Source organism: Dreissena polymorpha, chromosome 12 (assembly GCF_020536995.1).
Source record: "Dreissena polymorpha isolate Duluth1 chromosome 12, UMN_Dpol_1.0, whole genome shotgun sequence".
NCBI lineage: Eukaryota > Metazoa > Mollusca > Bivalvia > Myida > Dreissenidae > Dreissena > Dreissena polymorpha.
The window spans coordinates 74,246,437-74,273,314 of record NC_068366.1 but is presented as its reverse complement, the minus strand read 5'-3'; the positions used below and the strand labels follow the sequence as shown (position 1 = coordinate 74,273,314).

Genomic DNA, 26,878 nt, shown 5'->3' with positions numbered 1-26,878 from the left:
GATGTGATAATGTTTTGATTTCACGGTTTTGGGAACTGTCCATTGTTATTTTAAGCAATGCATGAGCCTTATGTACAGGTGAGTTCTTCGTAGACATAATATTTTTTAATCCTGTGCCAAGGGATATTGAATTGGCGTTGTCCATCACTCTGTCAGTCTGCCCGTCAGTCTGTCCATCTGTTCGTCACAAAAAATTTCAGGACTATCTCAGAAACTATATAAGATATCATCATGAAACTTCATGTGTGAATAGATACCAATCAGGAGAAGTGTAATGCACAATAACCATAACACTACATTTTCTTAAATAAGAGTTATTTCCCGTTGTTTTTAGCTCACCTGAGCACACCGTGCTCATGGTGAGCTTTTGTGATCACCTTTTGTCCGTCGTGCGTCGTACGTTGTGCGGCGTCAACATTTGCCTTGTTAACTCTCTAGAGGCCACATTTATTGTCCAATCTTCATGAAATTTAGTCAGAAGATTGGTCTGAATGATATCTTGGATGAGTTCGAAAATGGTAACGTTTGCTTGAAAAACATGGCTGCCAAGGGGCGGGGCATTTTTACTTATATGGCTTTATATGGCTATAGTAAAATCTTGTTAACACTCTAGAGGCCACATTTATTGTCTGATCTTCATGAAAATTGGTCAGAAGATTTATCCCAATAATATCTTGGACGAGTTCGAAAATGATGCCGGTTGGTTGAAAAACATGGCCGCCAGGGGGCGGGGCATTTTTCCTTATATGGCTAGAGGCCACATTTGTTGTCCAATGGTCATGAAACTTGGTCAGAAGATTCATCCCAATAATATCTTGGATGAGTTTGAAAATGATGCAGGTTGGTTGAAAAACATGGCCACCAGGGGGCGGGGCATTTTTCCTTATATGGCTATAGTAAAACCTTGTTAACACTCTAGAGGCCACATTTATTTTCCGATCTTCATGAAACTTGCTTAGAAGATTTGTCCCAATGATATCTTGGATAAGTTCAAAAATGGTAACCTTTGCTTGAAAAACATGGCTGCCAAGGGGCGGGGCATTTTTCCTTATATGGCTATAGTAAAATCTTGTTAACTCTCTAGAGGCCACATTTGTTGTCCAATGGTCATGAAACTTGGTCAGAAGATTCATCCCAATAATATCTTGGATAAGTTTGAAAATGATGCAGGTTGGTTGAAAAACATGGCCACCAGGGGGCGGGGCATTTTTCCTTATATGGCTATAGTAAAACCTTGTTAACTCTCTAGAGGCCACATTTATTGTCCAATCTTCATGAAATGTGGTCAAAAGATTTGTCTTATTTATATCTTGGATCAGTTAGAAAATGGTTACGTTTGCTTGAAAAACATGGCTGCCAAGGGGCGGGGCAATTTTCCTTATATGGCTATATATGGCTATAGTAAAATCTTGCTAACACTCTAAGAGGCCACATTTATAGCCCGATCTTCATGAAACTCGGGTCAGAAGATTCATCCCAATAATATCTTGGACGAGTTCAAAAATGATGCCGGTAGGTCGAAAAACATGGCAACCACGGGGCCGGGCATTTTTCCTAATATGGCTATAGTAAAACCTTGTTAACACTCTAGAGGTCACATTTATTTTCTGATCTTCATGAAACTTGCTCAGAAGATTTGTCCCAATGATATATTGGATGAGTTCGAAAATGGTTTTTGTTGCGTCAAAAACATGGCCACCAGGGGCGGGGCATTTTTCCTTATATGGCTATATATGGCTATAATAAAACCTTGTTAACACTATAGAGGCAACATTTATTGTCCAATCTTCATGAAATTTGGTTAGAAGATTGGTCTCAATGAAATCTTGGATGAGTTTGAAAATAATTATGTTTGCTTAAAAAACATGGCTTCCAAGGGGCGGGACATTTTTCCTTATATGGCTATAGTAAAATCTTGTTAACACTCTAGAGGCAACATTTACTGTCCGATCTTCATGAAACTTGGTCAGAAGATTCATCCTGATAATATAATGGACGAGTTAAAAAATTATGCCGGTTGGTTGAAAAACATGGCTGCCAGGGGGCGGGGCATTTTTCCTTATATGGCTATAGTAAAACCTTGTTAACACTCTAGAGAGGCCACATTTATTTTCCGATCTACATGAAACTTGGTCAGAAGATTTGTCCCAATACTATCTTGTTATCTCAGGTGAGCGACTTTGGGCCTTTCAGGCCCTCTTGTTTAGTGTGGTGTAACAATTCAGGGCTACATCTAAGGTACCATACAAGACTTCAACATGAAACTTCATGCGCGTATTGATATCAATGAGGAGAAGTGCCATGCTTAAGAACCATAACCCTTCACTTTCTTTAATAAGAGAAATTGCCCTTTGTTGTTTTTGTATGATGTAACTTGTCAGGGCTATATCTCAGATATGCTAAAAGATTTCAACATGAAACTTCATGGGTGTATAGATATCAATGAGGTGAATTGCAATGCATAACAAGGGACAAAATTGTCACAAAACCAGGTTTTCATTGTGAAAAAAAAATCTGATAAAGGGAGAAAACTCAAACTGAACTTTTGAAATGAACAAACAAAATTAACCCCCTTTGTAAGTTTGTTTTTTAAAAAAAATCTATTTTTAGTCGTGGCGACCTTGACATTCGAGATATTGATGTGATTCTTTCGTGCGACACACCGTCCCATGATGGTGAACAAATGTGCCAAATGATTTTAAAATCTCACAATGAATGACATAGTTATGGCCAGGACAAGCTCATTTATGGCCATTTTTGACCTTTGAACTCAAAGTGTGACCTTGACCTTGGAGATATCGACGTAATTATTTCGCGAGACACACCGTCCAATGATGGTGAACAAATGTGCCAAATGATTTTAAAATCTGACAATGAACGACATAGTTATGGCCCGGACAAGCTTGTTCCGCCCGCCCGCCAGCCCGCCCGCATTCGCCAATCTAATAACCAGTTTTTTCCTTCGGAAAACCTGGTTAAAAACAATGACCCTACACCTAAACTTTATTTTTAGGATTATGTCGTATATCAAGGCATTTGCACCCATCCATAAACACAATTTTTTTGCGGGGGATATAAATTCAATGAATTTGCTTGTTCTCCTTCAAAGTGGAAGACTTAAGTGTAAAGCATTGCACTCCTTCATGCATGCTTAGGTCCAAAAGCTTGTTTTTTTTCAACTATCCTTTAAATGCAGGGTAGATCTTGCTCAAACGTACACAGCTCAATGACCTTTATGTGTACTGGGTTTACATGATCTTTTAGAAAGAAATTTGGACTCAAACCTGTTTTGGCTCAATAATGGCCATTTTCCTTTTTATCTACTGAACAGTATGGTAAAATTGTCAAAACCTGTTGTTGGAGCATCAGTGTCGTTTCCTGACATATTTTGATTAATTATTTGATTTGCAAATTTCTTAAATTCTAATGTCAAATTGGAAAATATGTAGGCTTCATGTTGGTTTACCAGTTATTCATATTGATAATGTTACAGGTGTCAGTTTTGTGATTTAAACATGCCTTTTTAATGTGTTTGACAGTCTTTCACTTGACTGAGGGTTAAATATTACTGAATATTTGTTCCATAATTGTCTGTATTGGAAACATGAAAATTATTATCTTCTGGCTTACAGTCACTTTCAATAGATGAATCCAGCAAGAGAATGCTTTCCTGTTGGTACAAAGCTCACAAATGTATTATAATTTCCAAATCACATACCTTATCACCCATTATTATTTGAAGAAAACTAATGGAACAGGTCAGTATTTTTTTAACCAAGGAGTTTCTGGGTTATTCCCCCCCCCCCCATCATGATGATGTTTATAAGTGATTTCAAGCAAAAGAAGTGAAATTGTGGTAGTCATTTTGCAGAATCATCGTATCATCTTTACAACTGACTTGTTTACGGTCTATGTGTGTTAATATCTGCATTCATTGGTGCAATTGTAATGTTAAGTTTAAAGTTAAAGCAAAAAAAATGTTTGATTTATCTAATAATTTAACACTGAAGGAGGCATATGGTCATTAGTCCGTTCTCTATCTGTTCATTTGTCTGTACGTAATGCTTTGCTACTTGCATGGTTAAAGTATTCTATCAACACACCGGCATAGCTAGAACTTATTTTGACCTTGACCTTGTTTAGGGCTCTAATTCAGCAGGTAAACATTCTTGGTTAACCCTAAATGACTCCTCCTTATTAACCTTTTCCCACGTAGAGGGAAAGTTAAAATGGCTATGTGCAAACAGCATTATTTTCAGTATCTCTGAAATGTCAACACATGACTAGTCAACTAAAATATTGACTTACACGAAGATCTATCTACTGATTAAGTACCAGTCAACAAACAAAACAAAAAACAAATTGCATAATAAAGTTTTTATTTAAGAAACTATGACAAAAACATAATAACTTGAACACTTTTGGTGATCTAACTGGCATATTAATGAACAAACGCATGCATCTCATTATCTTTAGTCCCAATAAAGACACTTTGACCAGAAAATAATTGAATGCAAATTATTCATAAATTTGAACACTATTAGTGACCAAACTGGCAAATAAATAAAACAAGTATAAAATGAACTTAACTCACATTCCAAAAAAGACTATTGGCAAGTAGACATAATTGATGTTAATATATTTATCACATGTTACATGATCTTTTATAAAGTGTACCTAATGTTCTTATTTTGGCATAGCAAACAATGGTTTATTGAACTTAATAAGTTTTCAAAATAAATTCAAATTTTAGTTGAAATTTTCACCTGGTAATATAACAAGAGCAAGTACCGCATAACGGGTGCCACGCTCGGCTGCGGGTGCATTTTTGAAGAAATGAAAGCTTGTCAGTTTTTTTTTTTTTTAGAGGTCACAGTGACCTTGACCTTTGACCTAGTGACCCAAATATGGGTGTAGAACTCACCAAGGTGCAGCTACAAATGAAGTTTCAAAGTTGTAGGTCGAAGCACTTTGATTTTAGAGCCAATGTTCAAAACCTTGACAAAATGTTGAGGTTTTAGCACAACGCGGACGACATGACGAGCTGGATATGACAATACCTCGGGTTTTCTCCGAAAACAGCCGAGCTAAAAAATATACAAACATAAATTTGACACTTAAACATAAAATAATTTGAATCATCATTGACATGATTTATAAACTATTTTTCAAAAATCCCTTAAGAAATAAATACTATAAAAAATATTTTCACTGCTAAACCATTAAAACACCTGTCCGCCTCCACTATGTTAGTTGGGTCATAAACAAATCTTGATACCATAATTTCTTTACATGCGCTGTGGAATGAACACATATCTTAACACATGATATACAGAGGGTATTCCTCAATTTGACCAGAACACGTTTCAAATGTAATACTTATTTGGTATATTTCTCCATACCTGCCTGCAACAATTGGTAGAAAATATCTGCTTTTTGTAAAAGCACAAGCTAACAACATTACATACTTTGTTAAAATACTGTTCAACTGCCTACAACAATTGTATGAAAATATCTGCTTTTTGTAAAAGCATGAGCTAACAACCTTACATACTTTGTTAAATACTGTTCTACTGTACTATCCACCTATTTTGCCTTTTTGAAAAGCTCTAAGCTATGTGTAACACGATTTATATGAACTAGAAATGAGTCCATAGGTCACTAATTCCCCCAACATCAATGCAGGTCACTAATTCCCCCAACATCAATGCAGGTCACTAATTCCCCCAATATCAATGCCACCACTAATATCTCATACACATCATGCTGGTTGTCTATATACATAATATTAGTTTGGAAAAGGCAAATATTATTGTGAGCAAGATTACAAAGTCAATTTTGAAAACCAAAATGGAATTTGCATAAAGGGCAATAACAAAAGCTCACTAAGTGAACATTGTGCCATATATATTTAAGCCATATATATATTTAATAGAATATAGGAAACATAACGCACAATGTCATTACCTATCTACACAACACAAAAATACAACAATAAGAATATGAAGTTTGACATTAGTCTGGAATGAAAATTAAGAAGAGATGTGTTTGTCAGAAACAAACTGTGCCGCTTTGAATAATTTTTGTTGTTGATTATATCTATTAAAAAAAATATTACTTCCCTTGTTAAAATGATCTGTACCTGCCAAATGATATAAAATAGAAATTATCTCCCTTTAAATTTTGTTACTTCCCTTGGATTTGTTTTTTTGACCTTTGACCTTGAAGGATGACCTTGACCTTTCACCACTCAAAATGTGCAGCTCCATGAGATACATATGCATGCCAAATATTAAGTTGCTCTCTTCAATATTGCAAAAGTTATGACTAATGTTAAAGTTTTCGGATGGACGGACAGACGGACAGACAGTTCAACTGCGTTATGCCAGCCTACCAGGGGCATAATAACAAGTTTTGTTTTTCTGTATTTTGTCAATTAATATCAGGAACTTAGCTCAAAAGAAATAAAGACTTATTAGCAAAAATCAGTCCAACCATATCTTAACATGCAATCCGTTTTGCCAGGGAGGAACATTTTCATTGCCTCTTGTGACCAATGGGACGAAGCAAAATATTTTGATTAAAAACTGACTGTTTCAAATATCAAGTCTAATTTCTTAAACAAGAGGGCCTGAAAGGCCCAAAGTCGCTCACCTGAGATTAAAAGGAACTGACCTGTTCCTTGCAGTCCAAGATGTCATTAGAACAAATGTTCTTTAATACCAACTTTCATGACTAGTGAACACCCTGGCAGCCACGTTTTTCAACAGACCAGAACCATTTTCATACACATCCAAGATATCATTTAAACAAATATTCTGACAAAGTTTCATAAAGATTCGTGAAGCCATATAAGAAAAAATGCCCTGCCCCCTGGTGGCCATGTTTTTCAAGCAACTGGAACCATTCTCGAACATGTCCAAGATATCATTCTGACCAAATCATCTTACCAGGTTTCATGATGATCGGAAAATAAATGTGGCTTCTATAGTGGTAACAAGATTTTACTATATATATATATATATATCTATATAAGGAAAAATGCCACGCCCCCTTGGCGGCCATGTTTTTCCACCAACCGGAACAACCTTACAAGATGGCCCTAGTTTGCTCACCTGAGAGGAGTCGGTTCATTTAATCTTTACCAAACGTCAAACGTGACCTAGATATTGTCCAGACAAACATCCTGGTCAAGTTTCATCATTATTGAACCAAAACTCTGCCGTATGGAGTGTTTTTGTTTTTGTAAGATTTTACCTGGTGACCTATATTTTGAGTTGACCTACATTTGTACCAAACATCAAACTTTGCTTACAAAAATAAATATTTTGACCAAGATTCATAAAATCTGAAACAAAATTGTGACCTCTAGAGTGTTTACAAGGATTTTGTATAATATAATGAAAATTTGGACAATCTAAGGGCAATAATTATGGCATTATGTGATTTTGCTCATTATCAAACTTGACTGAGATCTTTCAGCAACTTTCATAAAGAATGCTTGAGAAGTGTGAATGCTAGAGTGTTTACAAACCAAATGTGGACAAATGGACGGCTTTGGTTAAAGTTTTGCAATAACTTTTGCATTATTGAAGATAGCAATATGATATTTGGCATGCATGTGTATCTCATGGAGCTGCACATTTTGAGTGGTGAAAGATCAAGGTCATCCTTCAAGATCAAAGGTCAAATATATGGCTTCAAAGCGGCGCAATAGGGGGCATTGTGTTTCTGACAAACACATCTCTTGCATTAATGATAAAATGCATTTTTGTAAGAAAATACCACTTTTAATGATTACAGTAATTATCCTGAATTTAGAGTAATAAATAATGAGAATGAAATCAAAACCTTAGAGAACATGAGATTGCATAAAGCTGCCATTTGCAATTGATATGATCATTTCGTAAAATAGGAAAATTAATATTGATGATCAAACACATGATTAAAATTTGCAACTGTAGTCAACCTTTGAACATCTACCCAGTTTGTCATGAGATAAACAATCATACTGTTAAGTAATAACATTGTATCTTGGATGGGACTTCTTTATGAAAATGAATGACCTCTTTTTTATATAGCTGCCTTGTTAAAGGTAAATTAATTTATAGAGAAATAATCATTTCAATTGAACACACATATCAGAACACATATCTTGTATAGTGTATATGACATTATCAATCTTCTCTAAAATATATAAGTAGTTGCCATTTGAAATGTTGTAAATAAAGTTAATTACAATTTTCACATAGGATAATTCAGTAACATCAATATACTATACATACACATCACTGACCATGTACATGTACACTACAAGGATATCAGTAAAACTGATGGATGCTCCCCAATGATGCTTTGTCGAAATATGGGTTAATTGTGTGAAAAGAAGTGAGACCTTGAGAAAATCTAATATTAGCCTCAGTGACCTTGACCCCAGTGACCTCAAACCTTATCAAAAGGTAGAGGTCCATGCAAGGTGCCTACATGCCAAATATATAAGAGATCCGTCAAATATTGAAGGCGCTATGAGAAACTGTAACCAAAGTGTGACCTTGAGAAAATCTATTATTAGCCTTGGTGACCTTGACCCCAGTGACTACAAATCTCATCAAAAGGTAGAGGTCCATGCAAGGTACCTACATGCCAAATATGAAAGAGATCGGTAAAGTATTGAAGGTGCTATGAGAAACTGTAACAAAAGTGTGATGGAACAAGGGCTGTTTGTAAAACATGCATGCCCCCCTATATGGGCTATAAGTTGTAGTAGCAGCCATTGTGTGAATACATTTTTTGTCACTGTGAACGGTGGTGGTGGTGGTGGTGGTGGTGGTGGTGTAGTAGTAGTAGTAGTAGTAGTAGTAATAGTAGTAGTAGTAGTAGTAGTAGTAGTAGTAGTAGAAGTAGTAGTAGAAGTAGTAGTAGTAGTAGTAGTAGTAGAAGTAGTAGTAGTAGTAGTAGTAGTAGTAGTAGTAGTACTAGTAGTAGTAATAAAACATGCATGCCCCCCATATGGGCTGTCCGTTGTAGTGGCAGCCATTGTGTGAATACGATTTTTGTCACTGTGACCTTGACCTTTGACCTAGTGACCTGAAAATCAATAGGGGTCATCTGCGAGTCACGATCAATGTACCTATGAAGTGTCATGATCCTAGGCAAAACCGTTCTTGAGTTATCATCCGAAAATCATTTTACTATTTCGGGTCACCGTGACCTTGACCTTTGACCTTGTGACCTCAAAATCAATAGGGGTCATCTGCAAGTCATTATCAATCTACCTATGAAGTTTCATGATCCTAGGCGTATGCGTTCTTGAGTTATCATCCGAAAACGATTTTACTATTTCGGGTCACCGTGACCTTGACCTTTGACCTAGTGACCTCAAAATCAATAGGGGTCATCTGCGAGTCATGATCAATCTACCTATGAAGTTTCATGATCCTAGGCTATGCGTTCTTAAGTTATCATCCGGAAACCATTTTACTATTTCGGGTCACCGTGACCTTGACCTTTGACCTAGTGACCTCAAAATCAATAGGGGTCATCTGCAAGTCATGATCAATCTACCCATGAAGTTTTATGATCCTAGGCGTATGCGTTCTTGAGTTATCATTCAAAAACCATTTTACTATTTCTGGTCACCGTGACCTTGACCTTTGACCTTGTGACCTCAAAATCAATAGGGGTCATCTACGAGTCATGATCAATGTACCTATGAAGTTTCATGATCCTAGGCCCAAGCGTTCTTGAGTTATCGTCTGACAACCACCTGGTGGACGGACCGACAGACAGACCGACATGAGCAAAGCAATATACCCCCTCTTCTTCGAAGGGGGGCATAAAAATCTATTATTAGCCTTGGTGACCTTGACCCCAGTGACCTCAAACGTCATCAAAAGGTAGAGGTACATGCCAAATATGAAAGAGATCGGTAAAGTATTGAAGGTGCTATGAGAAACAGTAACAAAAGTCTATTATTAGCCTTGGTGACCTTGACCCCAGTGACCTCAAACGTCATCAAAAGGTAGAGGTCCATGCAAAGTACCTACATGCAAAATATGAAAGAGATCGGTAAAGTATTGAAGGTGCTATGAGAAACTGTAACAAAAGTCTATTATTAGCCTTAATGACCTTGACCTTGACCCCAGTGACTACAAATCTCATCAAAAGGTAGAGGTCCATGCAAGGTACCTCCATGCCAAATATGAAAGAGATCGGTAAAGTATTGAAGGTGCTATGAGAAACTGTAACAAAAGTGTGACGGAAAAATCTATTATTAGCCTTGGTGACCTTGACCCTAGTGACCTCAAACGTCATCAAAAGGTAGAGGTCCATGCAAGGTATCTACATGCCAAATATGAAAGAGATCGGTAAAGTATTGAAGGTGCTATGAGAAACAGTAACAAAAGTCTATTATTAGCCTTGGTGACCTTGACCCCAGTGACCTCAAACATCATCAAAAGGTAGAGGTCCATGCAAGGTACCTACATGCCAAATATGAAAGACATCAGTAAAGTATTGAAGGTGCTATGAGAAACTGTAACAAAAGTCTATTATTAGCCTTAATGACCTTGACCCCAGTGACCTCAAACGTCATCAAAAGGTAGAGGTCCATGCAAGGTATCTACATGCCAAATATGAAAGAGATTGGTAAAGTATTGAAGGTGCTATGAGAAACTGTAACAAAAGTGTGACCGTACGGAAGTGCGGAAGGACAAACTGGCAACTATATGCTCCCCATATATATATATGGGGAGCATAAAAAGTGTGTATGGTTAAACACCATTTGACTCTGTGGAAACATGCATGTGTATTAAATGATCATTTATAAAGACTTCAATAAGTAGACAATTTGACCATACAACAAAGTTTTCTTAACGAAGAAATGCTGTCTGTGGTGCATAAGAACCTTTGCCAGTATATTTGGTAAACAATGATGCACATCAGAAGGAAAATCTCACCGGTAAATCAAAGATGCCATTTAACACAGTCAAAACATAGACAATGCATAATTCAACAAGATGGCGTACTTGCAAACAACCATATGAATTATGCTTCCAATCTCCAGACAACATTTATAAATTACAATTCAACTTCATTACAAAATTGCAAACATTGAAATACCAACATCACTATCTACAGAACATAAATATTTATAAACGTCCCTTCAAATGAACTTCATAAACGAAAAATTGAATGATTAAACCTTCCAATAACAGACTATTAGTCCTGTAGGAATGCTATCTACATAACAGGAACTAATAATTGATTTTGAAAACCAACTTTCATCATACTTTCAACCATTAAAAATGCTGATCAAGCCCTTGAAAATACCATTCTGAGAGCTACAGACCATTCCAGTCATGCAGGAGCTCAATGCTGATCAAGCCCTTGAAAATACCATTCTGGGAGCTACGGACCATTCCAGTCATGCAGGAGCTCAATGCTGATCAAGCCCTTGAAAATACCATTCTGGGAGCTACGGACCATTCCAGTCATTCAGATTCTCCAGTTATTCATCATCGCTGATGCTCATCTGACTCCCCTGTGACTGTGAGAGGTCAATGGACATCTGGCTCTTCTGGGAACAGCTCAGCGAATTGCAACACAGGATCTCCTTCTTTTCATTACTTACACTGGCTACTGGCCCTGCAACAAAAAGGAGAAACAAGAGCTGTCACCATAGGATGACTTATGCCCCCTATAAACGCTTGATAGAAGTTAGGCCAGAATTTTTTAATAAAATGATTTTTGGACCCGCCGACTCCAATTTTTGACGAACCCCCCCCCCCCCCCCCCCCAAAAAAAAACTTTTTTTTCTGATGCCAAAAGGTGGCTTTTAAACACCAAACGCTTGCCGGGTTTTCGAAAAAGTTCAAATGAGTTATAAATCATCATAATAAACCCAGTTTTAATTACCCACATTAATACGTGAACCTCCTTCATCGTGTATATGTGCTGGAATTTACCAACAGATACGCCATCATTGCTTGTGCAAGAAGTTGAAGAAGGCTACAACGCTTTCATCAGCAATGTCTGCTAATTTCCCAATAATTATGCAATCATCAAATGAAATCCTGAATTGAATCAGTTTGTAAGTAAATATTTTATTATTTCTTTACAATTTTATAAAATTGATAGTATTAAAATGACTAAAAAATATTATGAAAGCAATAAGAAAAGAACGATTTTAATTTAACAGGTGCTCGCAATGCGAAACCCATTTATGCCTATCAACTTTAAACATTCCATATTTTATGCACAAATACGGTCATATTTTATAGATTAAAATTTTATGTGTTGTTTAATGTAGTTGTAGTGACGAATTTTTGCATATAATATGTGTTTTTTCGTTATTTTCAATGGGTACGAAACTTCGGTTTTGTTCCGAACTGGTTCGTACCAAAAGTTCAAAAATCGCAAAATTAACAATTTTAAAACGATTTCAAACCATGAATGTCCAAATAAAATAGTCAAGTTTATCGGGGTTATTATCGGATTAACAGCTCCTTTATGACATTGAACTATCAAGTATGTTATCCTGGGATAAACTGTCACGAAGATCAATAATTATAACGATTATTAGGGACGCTATTTCTTTAACCAGTACCATGACAAAAACACATGTTAACTTGTTTCAACAGGCATTTGTGTTTAACAGTTCCATATTAAAATGTTCTGGGAGCGATATTTTTTAATTAAGATACCAACTATTTCTGAAATCAAAAGTAGGTCCTTCACTCAATGTACTATATTTCGGATATGTTAAAATTCTGACATATATAAAGGTAGTGACATTTATGTGTTGATTTGTTGTATATAGTTTGTACAAATATGTTTTGTGTTATTTCAGACAACAAGAATGGATGGTGGCAATTGTCCTGGGCCTTTCTGTCAAGAAATAGATGTGAAAAAAATATTCATTTAATTGAACCTGGAAATCAACTACAACAACTAACAGAAAACCTTTTAACAAAAGGTGTTGTTTTAGAATTTGTGAAATTTGATAATAAACAGAAGTTGATGTATATCATGTGACCAAATGACCGAATGTATAAACTGTTTAACAATTTGAACTGAGATGCTTTATTTTCTGATGTTTGATTTATTTTTCCTTTCAGATGATATATATTTGTGTGATTCTAGGTTTGAATAAATAATTCTGAAACATTTATGCAGCATACTGATACATTATTATTCACGTTATTATATTGTGTTGGTTATCTGGTTTATCAAGCGGAAAAAAATGTTATTTATATATAAAAATAAAGCTTTTAATGTTAAGACTTATGAAGGTACTTGTTATTTATGTATTAACATACTTCTCAGAGTAATAAAAATATAGTAAATGCCATTATTCATTAATGTAGTAAGGTTCCTTAAATGCTTGTCCTTATTGATTAAGTTTCAATTACGGGCGGTTTTCACACCGCGATAAATGCGACATTTTTTGAGCCAGTGAAACCCCTGAAAAGCGTTTTATTACGCTATTTGTATTTGTCTGGGGTATTGATTTTTACTGGACAATAAACTAAAAATGTTTCTTTTAAACCTCAATAGCTTATTGGTTGTTTGTTGAGATAAAGTATTTTTAATGCAACATATGGATTCCTTGTGAAAAAAAAAACATCAAAAAATCACCAAAAAGTTTATTATAGACAAGTGAAAAAATTGCTTAACTTTTGAACTAGTTAAGATATTTTTAAAATTCAAACTAATTTAAAGACTGCACATCAAGGGCTACAGTCTGATTATGATCATTTTGCTCATCAATATGTTTGGAAAAAATCACTGTGGTTGCTTAGTAAAAAGAACTTCATACCATAACATTTTTTTAATGAGTGCATATTTGGTAACCCATCTTTTTTTCTTTTTCCGTCCTCCTACCCAACACTTTTAGAAAAAAAATCCGAAAATCATTTTAATAATTTTTTTTGGCCTTATGAGCTTTTTTCGAAACCTAAACGCAGATTTCGAAACCTAAACGCGGACCCTAAGTTCAAGGTCAAGGTCACCGGGATAAAAATTTGTGTGCGTATGGAAAGGCCTTGTCCATATACACATGCATACCAAATATCAAGGTTATATCTGAAGGGACATAGAAGTTATGAGCATTTTTCGAAACCTAAATGCAGATTTCGAAACCTAAACGCGGACCCTATCTTCAAGGTCAAGGTCACAGGGGTCAAATTTTGTGTGCGTATGGAAAGGCCTTGTCCATATACACATGCATACCAAATATGAAGGTTATATCTCAAGGGACATAGAAGTAATAAAATTTTTTGAAACCTAAACGCAGATTTTGAAACCTAAACGCGGACCCTAAGTTCAAGGTCAAGGTCACAGGGGTAAATTTTTTTGTGCGTATGGAAAGGCCTTGTCCATATACACATGCATACCAAATATGAAGGTTATATCTCGAGGGACATAGAAGTTATGAGCATTTTTCGAAACCTAAACGCAGATTTTGAAACCTAAACGCGGACCCTAAGTTCAAGGTCACAGGGGCAAAAATTTGTGTGCGTATGGAAAGGCCTTGTCCATATACACATGCATACCAAATATGAAGGTTATATCTCAAGGGACATAGAAGTTTTGAGAATTTTTTGAAACCTAAACGCAGATTTCGAAACCTAAACTCGGACCCTAAGTTCAAGGTCAAGGTCACAGGGGTAAAAATTGTTGTGCGTATGGAAAGGTCTTGTCGATATACACATGCATACCAAATATGAAGGTTATATCTCAAGGGACATAGAAGTTATGAGCATTTTTCGAAACCTAAGCGCAAAGTGTGACGGAAAGACGGACGGACAGTCCGATCACTATATGCCCCCTTTTCTTCGAAAGGGGGCATAAAAACATTCAATGGGGTGTGATTATAGTTTTTAAAACACATGTGGTAAGGAATATACCCCCTACCTCCCTTCCTGAGTACACCAAAACTCTTTATTGATGCTGAAAAAGACTCTTTCAAAGAGCCTTGAAAAAAAAGAGATGTGTTTGTCAGAAACACAATGCCCCCTAGTGCGCCGCTTTGAAATAAAATTTCAATATGTCATTTGGCAGGTTTAAAAATTATCTCCTTTTTAATTTATTACTTCCCTTGGATTGTATTTTTTTACCTTGACCTTTCACCACTCAAAATGTGCAGCTCCATGAGATACACATGCATGCCAGAAATCAAGTTGTGATCTTCAATATTGCAAAAGTTATGGCCAATGTCAAAGTTTTCCGACGGACTGACGGACGGATGGACGGACGCACAGACAGTTCAAATGCTATATGCCACCCTACCGGGGGCATAAAAAGTGTGACAGAAGGAATTACATAGCGCCAATTAAATAACCGCTTGAAAATTGTTCATAATATTAATATACATAATACTTGAATAAAAGACACCACATATTGGTTTTAATTTTTTAAGAATATACATCAATAGTTGAAAATATGACATAGGGCTGCTATTTTCAAAATCAGTTGCTATAAAAGTGAGTTCTTTTGAGATCATTCACACATTTGGGTCATTCAACGGGAAAAACTTGATAAAAATTTGCATAGAAGTTAAAGAGGAGATGTCAAAACAATTTATTTAGGACTACTGGTAAACTCTAGAGTGGAAAAAAAATACAACAAAGGTCAATTATTCTGTAAAATACGATCACAGCACATATTCCTTTAAAATCATATATGCATTAAAGTAATTAAGGTCATTTGGCTGTGAACTTATGACCAAAATTTGTCATGCTGACGCAGTTAATGAAAAGTTGAAGACTCAAATATTTTGGGAGTAGTATTTCCATAGTGTAATAACAGACAAACGGTAACAATTCAGCTAAATCTGATTGCAGCCAAAATTTACTCCTTTATGATTATCTACATGATAAGGTCATTCAGCTGTGAATGTTTAAGCAAGATCTGGCAACTACTTTCAGGTAATTATTCAATTATTGACTAACAAAACTACCATATTTGGAAGAGTTACAAATAATCTTTATAACAAGGAAAAGAATTATCATTTATGCAAACTATGAAGAAGCTCCTTTACAAAGGAGTTGAGGACACACAAATCTATTATGGAACAAGACTATTGCCAAGCAATAAAAGTCCCCTACCGGCTCCACCATTGTCAGAAATTCCACCATTGTCAGAATATTTTTTTTATTTGTTGCCATAGCAACCACAATTTTTGACGTAGAAACAAAATGAAATGACGTGAATAATGTCCATATTGCCATCTATCCATATTCCAAGTTTCATGAAAAAATATTAAGAACTTTTAGAGTTATCGCAGGATCCAGAAAAAAACACCATTTTCAGCAGTATTTCTAGTCTATTTGTTGCCATAGCAACCACAATTTTTGACGTAGGAACAAAATGAAATGACGTGCATAATGTCCATATTGCTATCTATCCATATTCCAAGTTTCATGAAAAAATATTAAGAACTTTTAGAGTAATCGCAGGACCCAGAAAAGTGTGACGGACTGACTCATACAAAACCATAAGTCCCATCCGGTGAAACTGGTAGGGGACTAAAAACAGACGAATGGCAATAATTCTTCCAAAGCTGATTGCAGACATAATTCCATTTCTTTACCATCATCACATTGAAATAATTTAGCTTTTAACTTTGGGCAAGAGCAACTCAGCTGTTTAAGGGGAGCTGAAAACACAATCTTAGGACAAACATACTGATGGATGGATAATGCAATACTTAATGCCTCCCATTGTGGGTGGACATAAACTCTTATGGTTTATAGTAGCAGCATTACCAGCTTCATAGATGTTTCCCAACTCATCTGGCAAATCAAGATCACTCTGGAGTCCAACACGCTTCAGACTGGTCGCATGATCTCGGATGAAACAGGCTAACTGGTCCACGTTCTGGACCGCTTGTTTAGAAAGGTCATCCACCCAGGTTAATTCAGAGCCTTCCATGATACCCTCCGAACATGACCTTGACCTTGTCCTAAGCATGGATGCCCCTGAAGGCGCCCCTCTGGACTCATCAGTCACTTCCTGCACGCTGAAACAACATTGGTATACATTCTTTGATGAAATATAACCCATTTATGCCTAGTGGACACCTCCATCTTTCTATATTGGATCAATTTATTTCCAAAATTAGGGATGTCTAGTATATTCATTTCTATGTTTAGAATATTTCTTACAGAAATTCCTTTAAGCAAACAGCGCAGACCCTGATGAGGCGCCGCATTATGCGGCGTCTCATCTGGGTCTACACTGTTTGCCAAGGCCTTTTTTCTAGACGCTAGGCATAAATGGGTTAATATCATTGGTATACATGTTAGAAAAAGTTATGGACAAGGATGAAATGAGTTTTTTTATGTTGAAAATTTTGGTAATCAAGAATAAAGTATTGGTATCAAAAGGATTCAGATTTCATTTGTATGACGACAAATAAAGTCTTGACTGATATTTATAACACAAAATTATAATAGAGATTAGAACTACATACATAATTTTTTCCTATTAAAGGGGATTATAAAATATCCCTTAATCACAAATATGATTTTATTTTTTCTTGTTAATACCTGGATCATTTGATAGTTTATTTTTCATAGAATAATCAGTTATTTACCATCAAAGTCCATCGTATACAGATGTTATATCTGTTTGAAGAAAGATCTAGGATTATATGAAAGCTGCTGAATATAGAATTAATTGAAGCTCCTTTTAACCTCCCCAACTGCAAGCCAAAACAATAGAGCCTAAAAGGCCCCAAGTCACTCACCTGAGGTACTGACCTTTTCTGTGCAGGCCAAGATATCATTAGAACAAATGTTCTGACCAAGTTTCATGAAGATTGGACAATAAAGGTGATTTCTAGAGTGTTGACAAGGTTTAACAATAACCATATAAGGAAAATTGCCTCGCCTCCCTGGTGGCAATGTTTTTCAACCAATCTGAACCATTTTAAAACTCATCTAATATATCATTAAGACAAACATTCTGACCAAGTTTCATGAAGATCTGGCAATAAATGTGGCATCTAGAGTGTTTACAAGGTTTTACTATAACCATATCAGGAAAAATGCCCCGCCCCTTGGTGGCTATGTTTTTCAACCAATCTGAACCATTTTCAAACTCATCTAATATACCATTAAGACAAATATTCTGACTAAGTTCCATTAAGATCGGACAATAAATGTGGGCTCTAGAGTGCTCCACCCCTTGGTGGCCATGTTTTTCCACCAACCGAAACCATTTTCGAACTATTTTAAGATATCATTGGGACCAATCTTCTGATAAAGTTTCATGAAGTTGGGACAATAAATGTGGCTTCTAGAGCGTTAACAATGTTTTACCATAGCAATTAAAGGTAAAATGCCCCGCACCCCCGCGGCCATGTTTTTCAACCAACCGAAACCATTTTGGAACTCATCCAAGATATTATTGGGACAAATGTTCTAAACCGAGTTTCACGATGTTCTGAAAATTAATGTAGGCTCAAGAGTTTTAACCAGTTTACTATAGCCATATCAGGAAAAATGCCCCGCCCCCTGGCAGCCATGTTTTTCGACAAACCGGAACCATTTTCAAACTTGTTTAAGATATTATTGGGACAAATCTTCTGACCAAGTTTCACTAAGATGGGACAATACATGTGGCCTTTAGAGTGTTAACAAGGTAATTGTTGACGCCGCACGATGCACAAAAGGCGATCACAAAAGCTCACCATGATGAGGACATTGTGCTCAGGTGAGCTAAAGATGCAAATAGCTTATCTTATAATAAAGAGTTGATAAATCCTTGACATTGTTAACTGAGGTATCATATTAATGACATCCATAACTAAATTTAAATATTATATTTAGCAAATGCATTAACTCAATATTATCGTACTTATGTTAAATATTCATACAGTATTCATAATACTTGTAACACACTGAAAACAGTGTTTACAGGTTTTTTCCAACAACTAAGAAACTAACCGATAAGATTTAAGTTGAGTAAAGGACCCAGGAGGACTAACTGGTTGTTTGACCGTAGTCTGTTGTTGACTGTGCTCTGAAAGAAATAGAAACATTATCACATCAACTGGCAAACATGCTGTGCCATGGCAGTGTAATATACAATTTGTCCACTTTGATTTAATAATCTTTGTTTTCTACCAGTGAAAAAAAATCATTAACTTTAAGACATGTTTGAACTTTAAACCAATATTTTAAGAAGCAACGTTAAATATACATGTATGTTATCTTTAACATGCATGCTGTACCTACAAAACGGGCTTTAATTCTGCTTTATTGTTTGTCAGAGTTATGTATGTAGGTCACACAAAATGACAAACATATGAAGTTTCAATGGAACATCTTTTATTAAGTGTAAACCTTAACCCTTGAACTACCCCTATTCCGCTAAACAGGTATCAGCAGAATAACTCAAAATATTCAATAACACGTTAAGCAAATATTACACAAATATATTGGACTAAAATATTACACAAGGAAATGAAACTATGAATGAATTTAAAATAATAGATTATTTTCATAAGAGTTGTGCATAAGCATTGTACAAAAGATTTTGGCATAATTTATAGAAAAGTTGACTTGTTAATGACATTACAAGAATTCTTCTGTATGCAAATACACAGAACTTTTCATAAACACACAAATACATTTGTGTTTACCTAACCAATGCCTGCATTTCTTTATCTTTCTTGATTAGTTCTTTATTTAATTATTTTAATTATTCTTTTAAGCACATTATAGGCCTGTCCCACCATAGAAGTGAAAAGTGTCAACCCAAGCCGGGACTCAAACCCAGGACCACCATAGAAGTGAAAAGTGTCAACCCAAGCCTGGACTTAAAGGGGCCTTTTCACAGATTTTGGCATGTTTTGATGTTTGTCATTAAATGCTTTATATTGATAAATGTAAACATTGGATCTAAAAAGCTCCAGTACAAATTCAAGAATAAAACTAAGGGCTCGAACCACCGACCCCTGGAGTCCTGAAGTAAAAACGACTTAGACCACTCGGTCATCCTTCCAGATACAATATTAGATGTATTTTATACTTTATATAAGCAATCCTCGTAGTTTCACAAAATATAACGACAACAACAGAACTCTACAAATTATTAATTCGTTTTGCGTCGCAACGCTTTATAATTTTGAGGTTTTTAAATCGTCAAAAGATGCATATAATGGCTATTTTAGAGCATGGTAAATGTTCAGTATTACTGTTTCCTTGCAAATAGAAAATGGCTATGTGCAAACAGAATAAAACCAGAACAGCCTGTGAGCAACTCATAGTCTGTTCAGGTTTTATGCTGTTTGCTGCTTATCAGTATCTAAGGTTTGGAATTGAAGCCTTAAAAACTTGAATCTAGTAAGAAAGGTCTTTAATAAAATGTAACTTTCTAAGGGACTAGAAATGTGTGAAAATACGTATCTAAGTGGTTAAGGGTAAAACTAAGGTACATCTATAGGCATACATGCCATCCGTCCCGGATTGTCCCGGAAATGAAGAACGTGTCCCACAGTCCCGGAAATCTGTCAAATGTCCCGGATTTTACAAAATCCATATATACATGTACCTTATCTTAGGCTTATCTGCATCTCGAATCACTGTGTTCCCACTAATCCGCAGCGTCTCCATGGCAATGCCTACCCGAATAGGTGACTACGCTACGTGTCAAAATCGATCAATTAACAGGGGTTCTGTCAATTGTCTCACATTCGCAGTCTAACTGAAAAGGCGTCATTGTTTAATGTGGTTGTTAATTGGCTTTAATATACTGATTTTATGGCAGTTTGTTGGCGCACGCTTTGAATTAGCGATATCACTCGTAAGCAGTGTACCTGTAGTAAGATCATGCAGACGATGAGCGATGTAATTTTCCTAAGCCTGTGCTTGTATGGCAGTTTGTTGAATTAATTAAGCACAACTGTAAATGTTTTGTTCGATTCTCAAATGAGAATTATTCAATTTGTAATCCGAAACACGCTTCTGAATTTTAATGCTTACGTGACATTAACAAATTCTAGCGTCAAATAAACAGTGCTTAAGCCTTTGTCTCAATAAAAAGCGCGCTAAAAATTATGCAGTCATGTAGAACGTCGCATGGAAAGTGTGGTTGTATTTTGTGTTGTATACAAACATGAACATCACGTCAGGCAATTTACGCGTGTTCAGTGGAAAAAACTGCCCCGATTGGACGTTATTTAGTCACATCTTTAAATAGTAACAAATGCGTTACAAAGTTTTTATGCGGCCGTGGATACGCCCACCCATTTCCTGCAGAGATGTGACATGTAATTAAAAGCAATTTGGTGGCCCAGCACGTGGCTTGTATCTAGTAACGGAAGTAGTAATGTTTAATTTGACGTTAATAGATCTTGTGTATTTGACGTTAATAGATCTTGTGTATTTCGGATAGTCTTTCGAACTTATTTACGCTGTGAAAAAAATACGTATCAAAAATGCATATATGTCAATATATCTTGCTATAATTATGTATACATGTCCCGGAAAATCAGCAAAAGTCCCGGAAAATTGAGCTCAATGTCCCGGAATTGGTCTGAAAATTTATGGCATGTATGTCTATAGGTATACTTTGACATCATCATTTATCTAACCACCAGTAATAATTACCAAGACGCTTATCATGATAGTGTCTGATCTTCAGCATTAGATCTTTTCTCCCACATTGGCACAAAAGATGTTCCAAATAATCTGTGTTGACCTCATTTACTAGGTCCAGGTCCCTCATCACGTGCACAACATCGTGCGCATTTTTCATGGCATAAATCGCCCTTTTTGTTGATTGACCGTCACACCGAAGTGCCAGCTTGAGGGCCGACACCTGCCAACAATTGTATTGTTTATTGTCAATTAATTCTATCTGATATTTTGCAATTGTTTACAATTGACCTAGTAAATATCCTAAGCAGTTTTTAAGGAGTTATTTTAATATAATCATAGGTATTTTTCTTTGTTTTTTCAATTATGTAACTTTAGAATAGGAAATCAGTATGATAATTTTCTCACATATAACTGTATTTCATGTTCTGTAATGTTCTTATCACACTAATAGTACAATAAGCACTTTTCCATGACCTTTTCACTTGAAGTGTTTTTTAATGACTCAATTTCACTGTTCTTTTAACCTAAGCTAATGCATGCATCGACACAGATTTATTTTTTTGGAAAAAAACAACAAACTACAAACAAAATAAGCGTACAATGTCGAGTTAAAATCAATTCAAAAGATGAAATTACCGGTATAAGTGCAGGTATCTAATTAACTTCTCATTTGTGAAAATAAATAAACATAACAGGTAAAACTGCAAATAAAGAATTGTTGAAATATGTACACATCAAATTGAGAAATTCTAGTGGAGAAATCCTGATACCGTAATCATCAAACATTTAGGACAGCTTTTAACCCGAAATGTATGAATTACATATTTATATTAACTATACACAAAATATATTTCAAACCCAATGCATTTAAAATGTACATGTATGCATACAATTGGGAGAATATTGAAAAGCATAAATGAATCAATAAATGATATTTGTTGGTTTTCCTAGACTATCAATTTTAATAAGGGAGAGATCAGAGAAATAAATAGTGTGAGGAGTTTTATTTTCTATGATCATAAGTGAATAAATTTGATAATCTACTGCAAACCAGCAAACATTCTTGCTATGTAATGTTTTTTCTACTACATATTTAAATTTAACACTGATGAATTTTGATGAATAATAATGCCATGACACTGAAAAACAATGTCAGTTCACAGCGAAACAGTGACAATTACCGGTATTATTTTTCATTGTTTGAAACTGTGAATTATTGTTTTTTAATCAATTATCTTTGTCTATAAGCCAAATAAAAGCATTTAATAAATGAAATAAATTACATGAGTGCTTTACTGTTTGAATATAGTAATTAAATGGTGTTTATCTGAAATGCAAGGTCCTTTTATTCCATTATTTATAAATTCATGTTCACCCATTTCCCTACCTCATTGTCAGTCAAAGCAAATGAGACTTCTAACATCAAGGCCGTGAATGGCTGTGACCTTCTGAGGCTGGCTCTCCCAGCTGGGCCCATTACACGATGCATACCTAAAATTGAGCAACATTTTATTAAAACTTTGTCATGTCAACTACATTTGCTTTGTTCCTTGCTGATTGACAATGGGTTTCTTGCTATGAATATAGGAACACATAATAATGTTTCCCTCGTCATGATGCACCTGGAGGCTTGGTACATTTACATGCATTTGGAACTTGAAATGCAGAGAAAATCGTACCTGGTAAATGTACACACACACACACAAACATTCATAATGCAGTTAAACTTAAATTGGGATTTTATAATATCAATTGATAACTTACATTAGATACATTTAGAAATTCATGCAAATTTAAATCACAGGTTCCATTGGCTATACAATATTCCAACAAATTTGGCCTCATTTTAAAAAGTAGGACTTAATTCGATCAATTCAAGAATTTATTACCCACTAGTATTTTTCATTCAAGAAATTATTACCAGATCTTGGCTGTAACCATGATATTAAAAATATTTGGTACTAAACATGTATTTATATATGCTTAAGCTAATGAGTACTAAAAAACATAAATAAGCAGCAGGTTGTTATGCATACTGCAAAAAAACATATCTTTATAACTTAAAAAGTTTGCAAATTGTATTCAGATTAATTAAATGTCTAAATCACAATGCATTGCATAGTTGCTAATGAGAAGATGTGTGTTCTAGTGGTCATGCACTTTCTTTAAAATCCATTGGTCACAGCTTTGATCCCCAGCTACACATCCAACTTAATAATTCAGAGCTCCAAATATTTTTTTTTCAGTCAAGTGGGTATATACCCATACAATTTAGAATCCATGTGGAAAATGACAAGAGCAACAAGAGATTGCCAAGCAATATGGTCCCCTACTGGTGAAACTTCACCATTGTCAGTAAAAAAAATTTTTTTTTTTTAAATATCTTTTTGTTGCCATAGCAACCAGAATTTTTGACGTAGGAACAAAATGAAATGACGTGCATAATCTCCATATTGCCATCTATCCATGTTTCAAGTTTCATAAAAAAATATTAAGAACTTTTAAAGTTATCGCAGGATCCAGAAAAGTGTGAGGGACTGACTGACAGACAGACAGACAGACAGACAGACAGACAGACAGACTGACAGACAGACTGACAAACAGACAGACGGAGTGCAAACCATAAGTCCCCTCCGGTTTCACCGGAAGGGGACAAAAAGGATCAGAGGTCAGAATCTCCCCGTGAGAAGGACCAACATTGACAGGAAGGTCGGCCACAAATGCTTTGGTTTAAGCATATGCAAAGGAGAGCAACACAACAGTACAGTCACAAAGGAAATTATTTAGAGAGAGAAGTCCAGATGAAAGAAAGAGAAAGCATGAAGTCATGACAAAATAGATCACATTAGACAAAATGGAGAATGCTATAAAACTGCTGAAAACAATTACCGGGTATTCAGGATCTGATAACATCACTAATAAGTGATCCAATATAGCCCTCTCACAGCTGTTGGACATCTTCAATGTATCAGGTCACATGTCCAGGTACCCCAGAGCTGGAAGGAGACTAGAATGATCCCTAACGAATGGGAAGAAAAAGTCAAAACTCCTGAGCTACTGTTCCACCAATCTGGTTAACTGACTAAGCAAGAACAGGGAGTGATTTGATAAACAGGACATGCAGTTGTACCAGGAAAGAGAGAAAGCATTATAGTGTCAGATAGAGACAAGTACAGACCACCAAGACACATTCATTATGGGCAAAGAAGGTAACCCATGCTGTCTTCATAGATTTACAGAAAGCCTAAGACAAGGTGTGAAAGGACAAGCTCCATGAGCACCTTCTTCGTGTGGCAATAATGTGTTTATGGACCACGTCATACATGCACAACCAGAGAGCCTGTGTGTCAGTAGATGGTCTCTGCATGAAAAAAGGTATCCCACAAGGGAAAGTTTTGTCGATGACCCTGTTCGTGTTTTTTATCAACAAAAGCATACCAGAACTACCTAAACAGTTCAAGAAGACCAGTACACAAATGACCTTGTGCTCAGGTGAGGCCTAAAAAAAACAACATGTTTGTTTCAGGTTACAGGCTTAAAAAAATGAGGGTCGGTAGGTCAGGATTTTTTTTTTTTTTTCCTGTAGGATCTGATATTAACTGGTGGCAACAGTGTGAATCAGATATGCGTCAATAACCCCATGTCACTATCAATCTATTATTTCAGGGGTTTATTACAGTTTTATGGCTTTGTTTTACCTACATGTACCACATTAATTGGTCCGCACAGTGTAATTCTCCGCGATAAAAACATGGCAAGTTACGTAAGTGACTGATGATAACCAACGAGTATTAACCTCCTGGAAATTGTGCCTATAATGCATAAAATTATCAAAACATTTTTTCGACACGTAAAGCGTTTTAACAAATCAATATTTAATTCATAACAAATATAACACAAGTATAAATGTTCCGTTAAATTCCCAAATGAGAATAATAATTTGCAATCTGAAAAACACTTCCGATGTTTTAATGTTAACACGACGTTGACAAATGCTTCCAATATAGTCATCATGTATATTTCTCGACAAAAGAGCGCAAAAATTATGCGGTAATGTACAAGGTCAAGGTATATGCATGGAAAGCGTGCGTGTATTGATTTTCTGATACAAACTTTGCAGCGCAGAGAACATTGAATTCTGTTGATTTTGGTTAAAAGTTTTGTTGGTATTTTTTAACACAATTATATCCCGAATAATTTGATATTTCCTCTAAATTAATTTCAAATCAAACACGCCATATCTTTATCGTCACGGTCTTTTAGGTGAGTAATTATTGAAACAGTAATTGTACTGTATACTGATTCAAGAGAACATCTGGACGGAACTGGATTAAGTGTTGGGCGTTATGAAAACACGCATAGCACGTCTTCTGACCTATTGTGTAGAATAATGTCTGCGTTGTTTGGACAAAAGAGATTAACATGTGTGAATGCAACTCTGCCGATTTGGTGACTCCATACTTACCGGTAATACATTGTTTTGAATGTCATTATTTTAATCAATACATTTGCGATCTAAACCCCAGCCTAATAGCGTAAAATGCGATTTTTATTTTTTGGGGGGATAAAAAAATTGCAGTTGGGGGTAAACTGACACGGTCAGTCGGGTAACCTGAAACAAACATGTTTTTTTTTAGGCCTGAACAGAATGTTATGCAAACATATAGAATGCAGTTGCCTTAGCCTAGGTCCAAGCAGGAAAAAATCTCAGACCCACTTTTTACACTCTCCATCAAAGATAAAGTTCAGCCTGACAAATGTTCAACTGTAGTTCATTGCACTAGGCGATTCACGACAGACAATAATACAGGTGCAGTTGATAAAAAATGCACCTCTCACGTAATATGCATTGTTAAAAGTGAGTCTGAAATATGTGTCACAAAAGACATATATATATTCTCTAGGTCTTCTGGTGTCACCCTACTCCTATTTTAGTGTCACCCAGAATATACTTAGTCAATAATCGCGAAAACGTATGACTCATTTGGAATTTCTTTTTTTTACTAAAAAACAGCAAGGCGGTAATTGAAAATTAAAGGTGCAATTGATTTAAATAAATAGTTTGAAACATGGCGTATGCTGAGTCACTAAGAATATTGCAAGTGTGCGTTTCTTACTTAATTTGTATTTAACTTTTGCTGATCACCAACCAAACTTTCTTTTGCTATCTGTTGTACAACATATAATGTGCGAAATTTATTGTGCATTTTTTTATTCAGTCTGGTTAACATCAATTAAAGGCTTCTACAAGTATTACCCGTTTATAC

At 35.6% G+C, this 26,878-nt stretch overlaps 1 protein-coding gene across 5 annotated transcripts; it reads right to left on the bottom strand.

Annotated features, from left to right (window-relative positions):
* Nucleotides 1–4,362: 4,362 nt before the first annotated feature.
* LOC127852777 (uncharacterized) lies at nucleotides 4,363–26,789 on the bottom strand. Of its 5 annotated transcripts, none has more exons than XM_052386737.1 (8): nucleotides 26,729–26,789; nucleotides 22,999–23,102; nucleotides 21,621–21,831; nucleotides 18,954–19,029; nucleotides 16,770–17,023; nucleotides 10,568–11,646; nucleotides 10,129–10,287; nucleotides 4,363–9,863 (listed from the first exon to the last, which is right to left on the bottom strand). In XM_052386737.1, exons 2-6 carry the CDS (start codon nucleotides 23,098–23,100, stop codon nucleotides 11,510–11,512), a joined length of 780 nt encoding a protein of 259 aa, XP_052242697.1. In that variant the 5' UTR covers nucleotides 23,101–23,102; nucleotides 26,729–26,789; the 3' UTR covers nucleotides 4,363–9,863; nucleotides 10,129–10,287; nucleotides 10,568–11,509. The 5 variants fall into 5 exon arrangements, with proteins under 5 accessions (XP_052242697.1, XP_052242696.1, XP_052242695.1 ...); XM_052386736.1 differs by having other exon boundaries at nucleotides 10,129–10,442; nucleotides 10,583–11,646; XM_052386735.1 differs by adding an exon at nucleotides 24,501–24,607 and having other exon boundaries at nucleotides 10,129–11,646; nucleotides 26,729–26,785.
* Nucleotides 26,790–26,878: the final 89 nt, after the last annotated feature.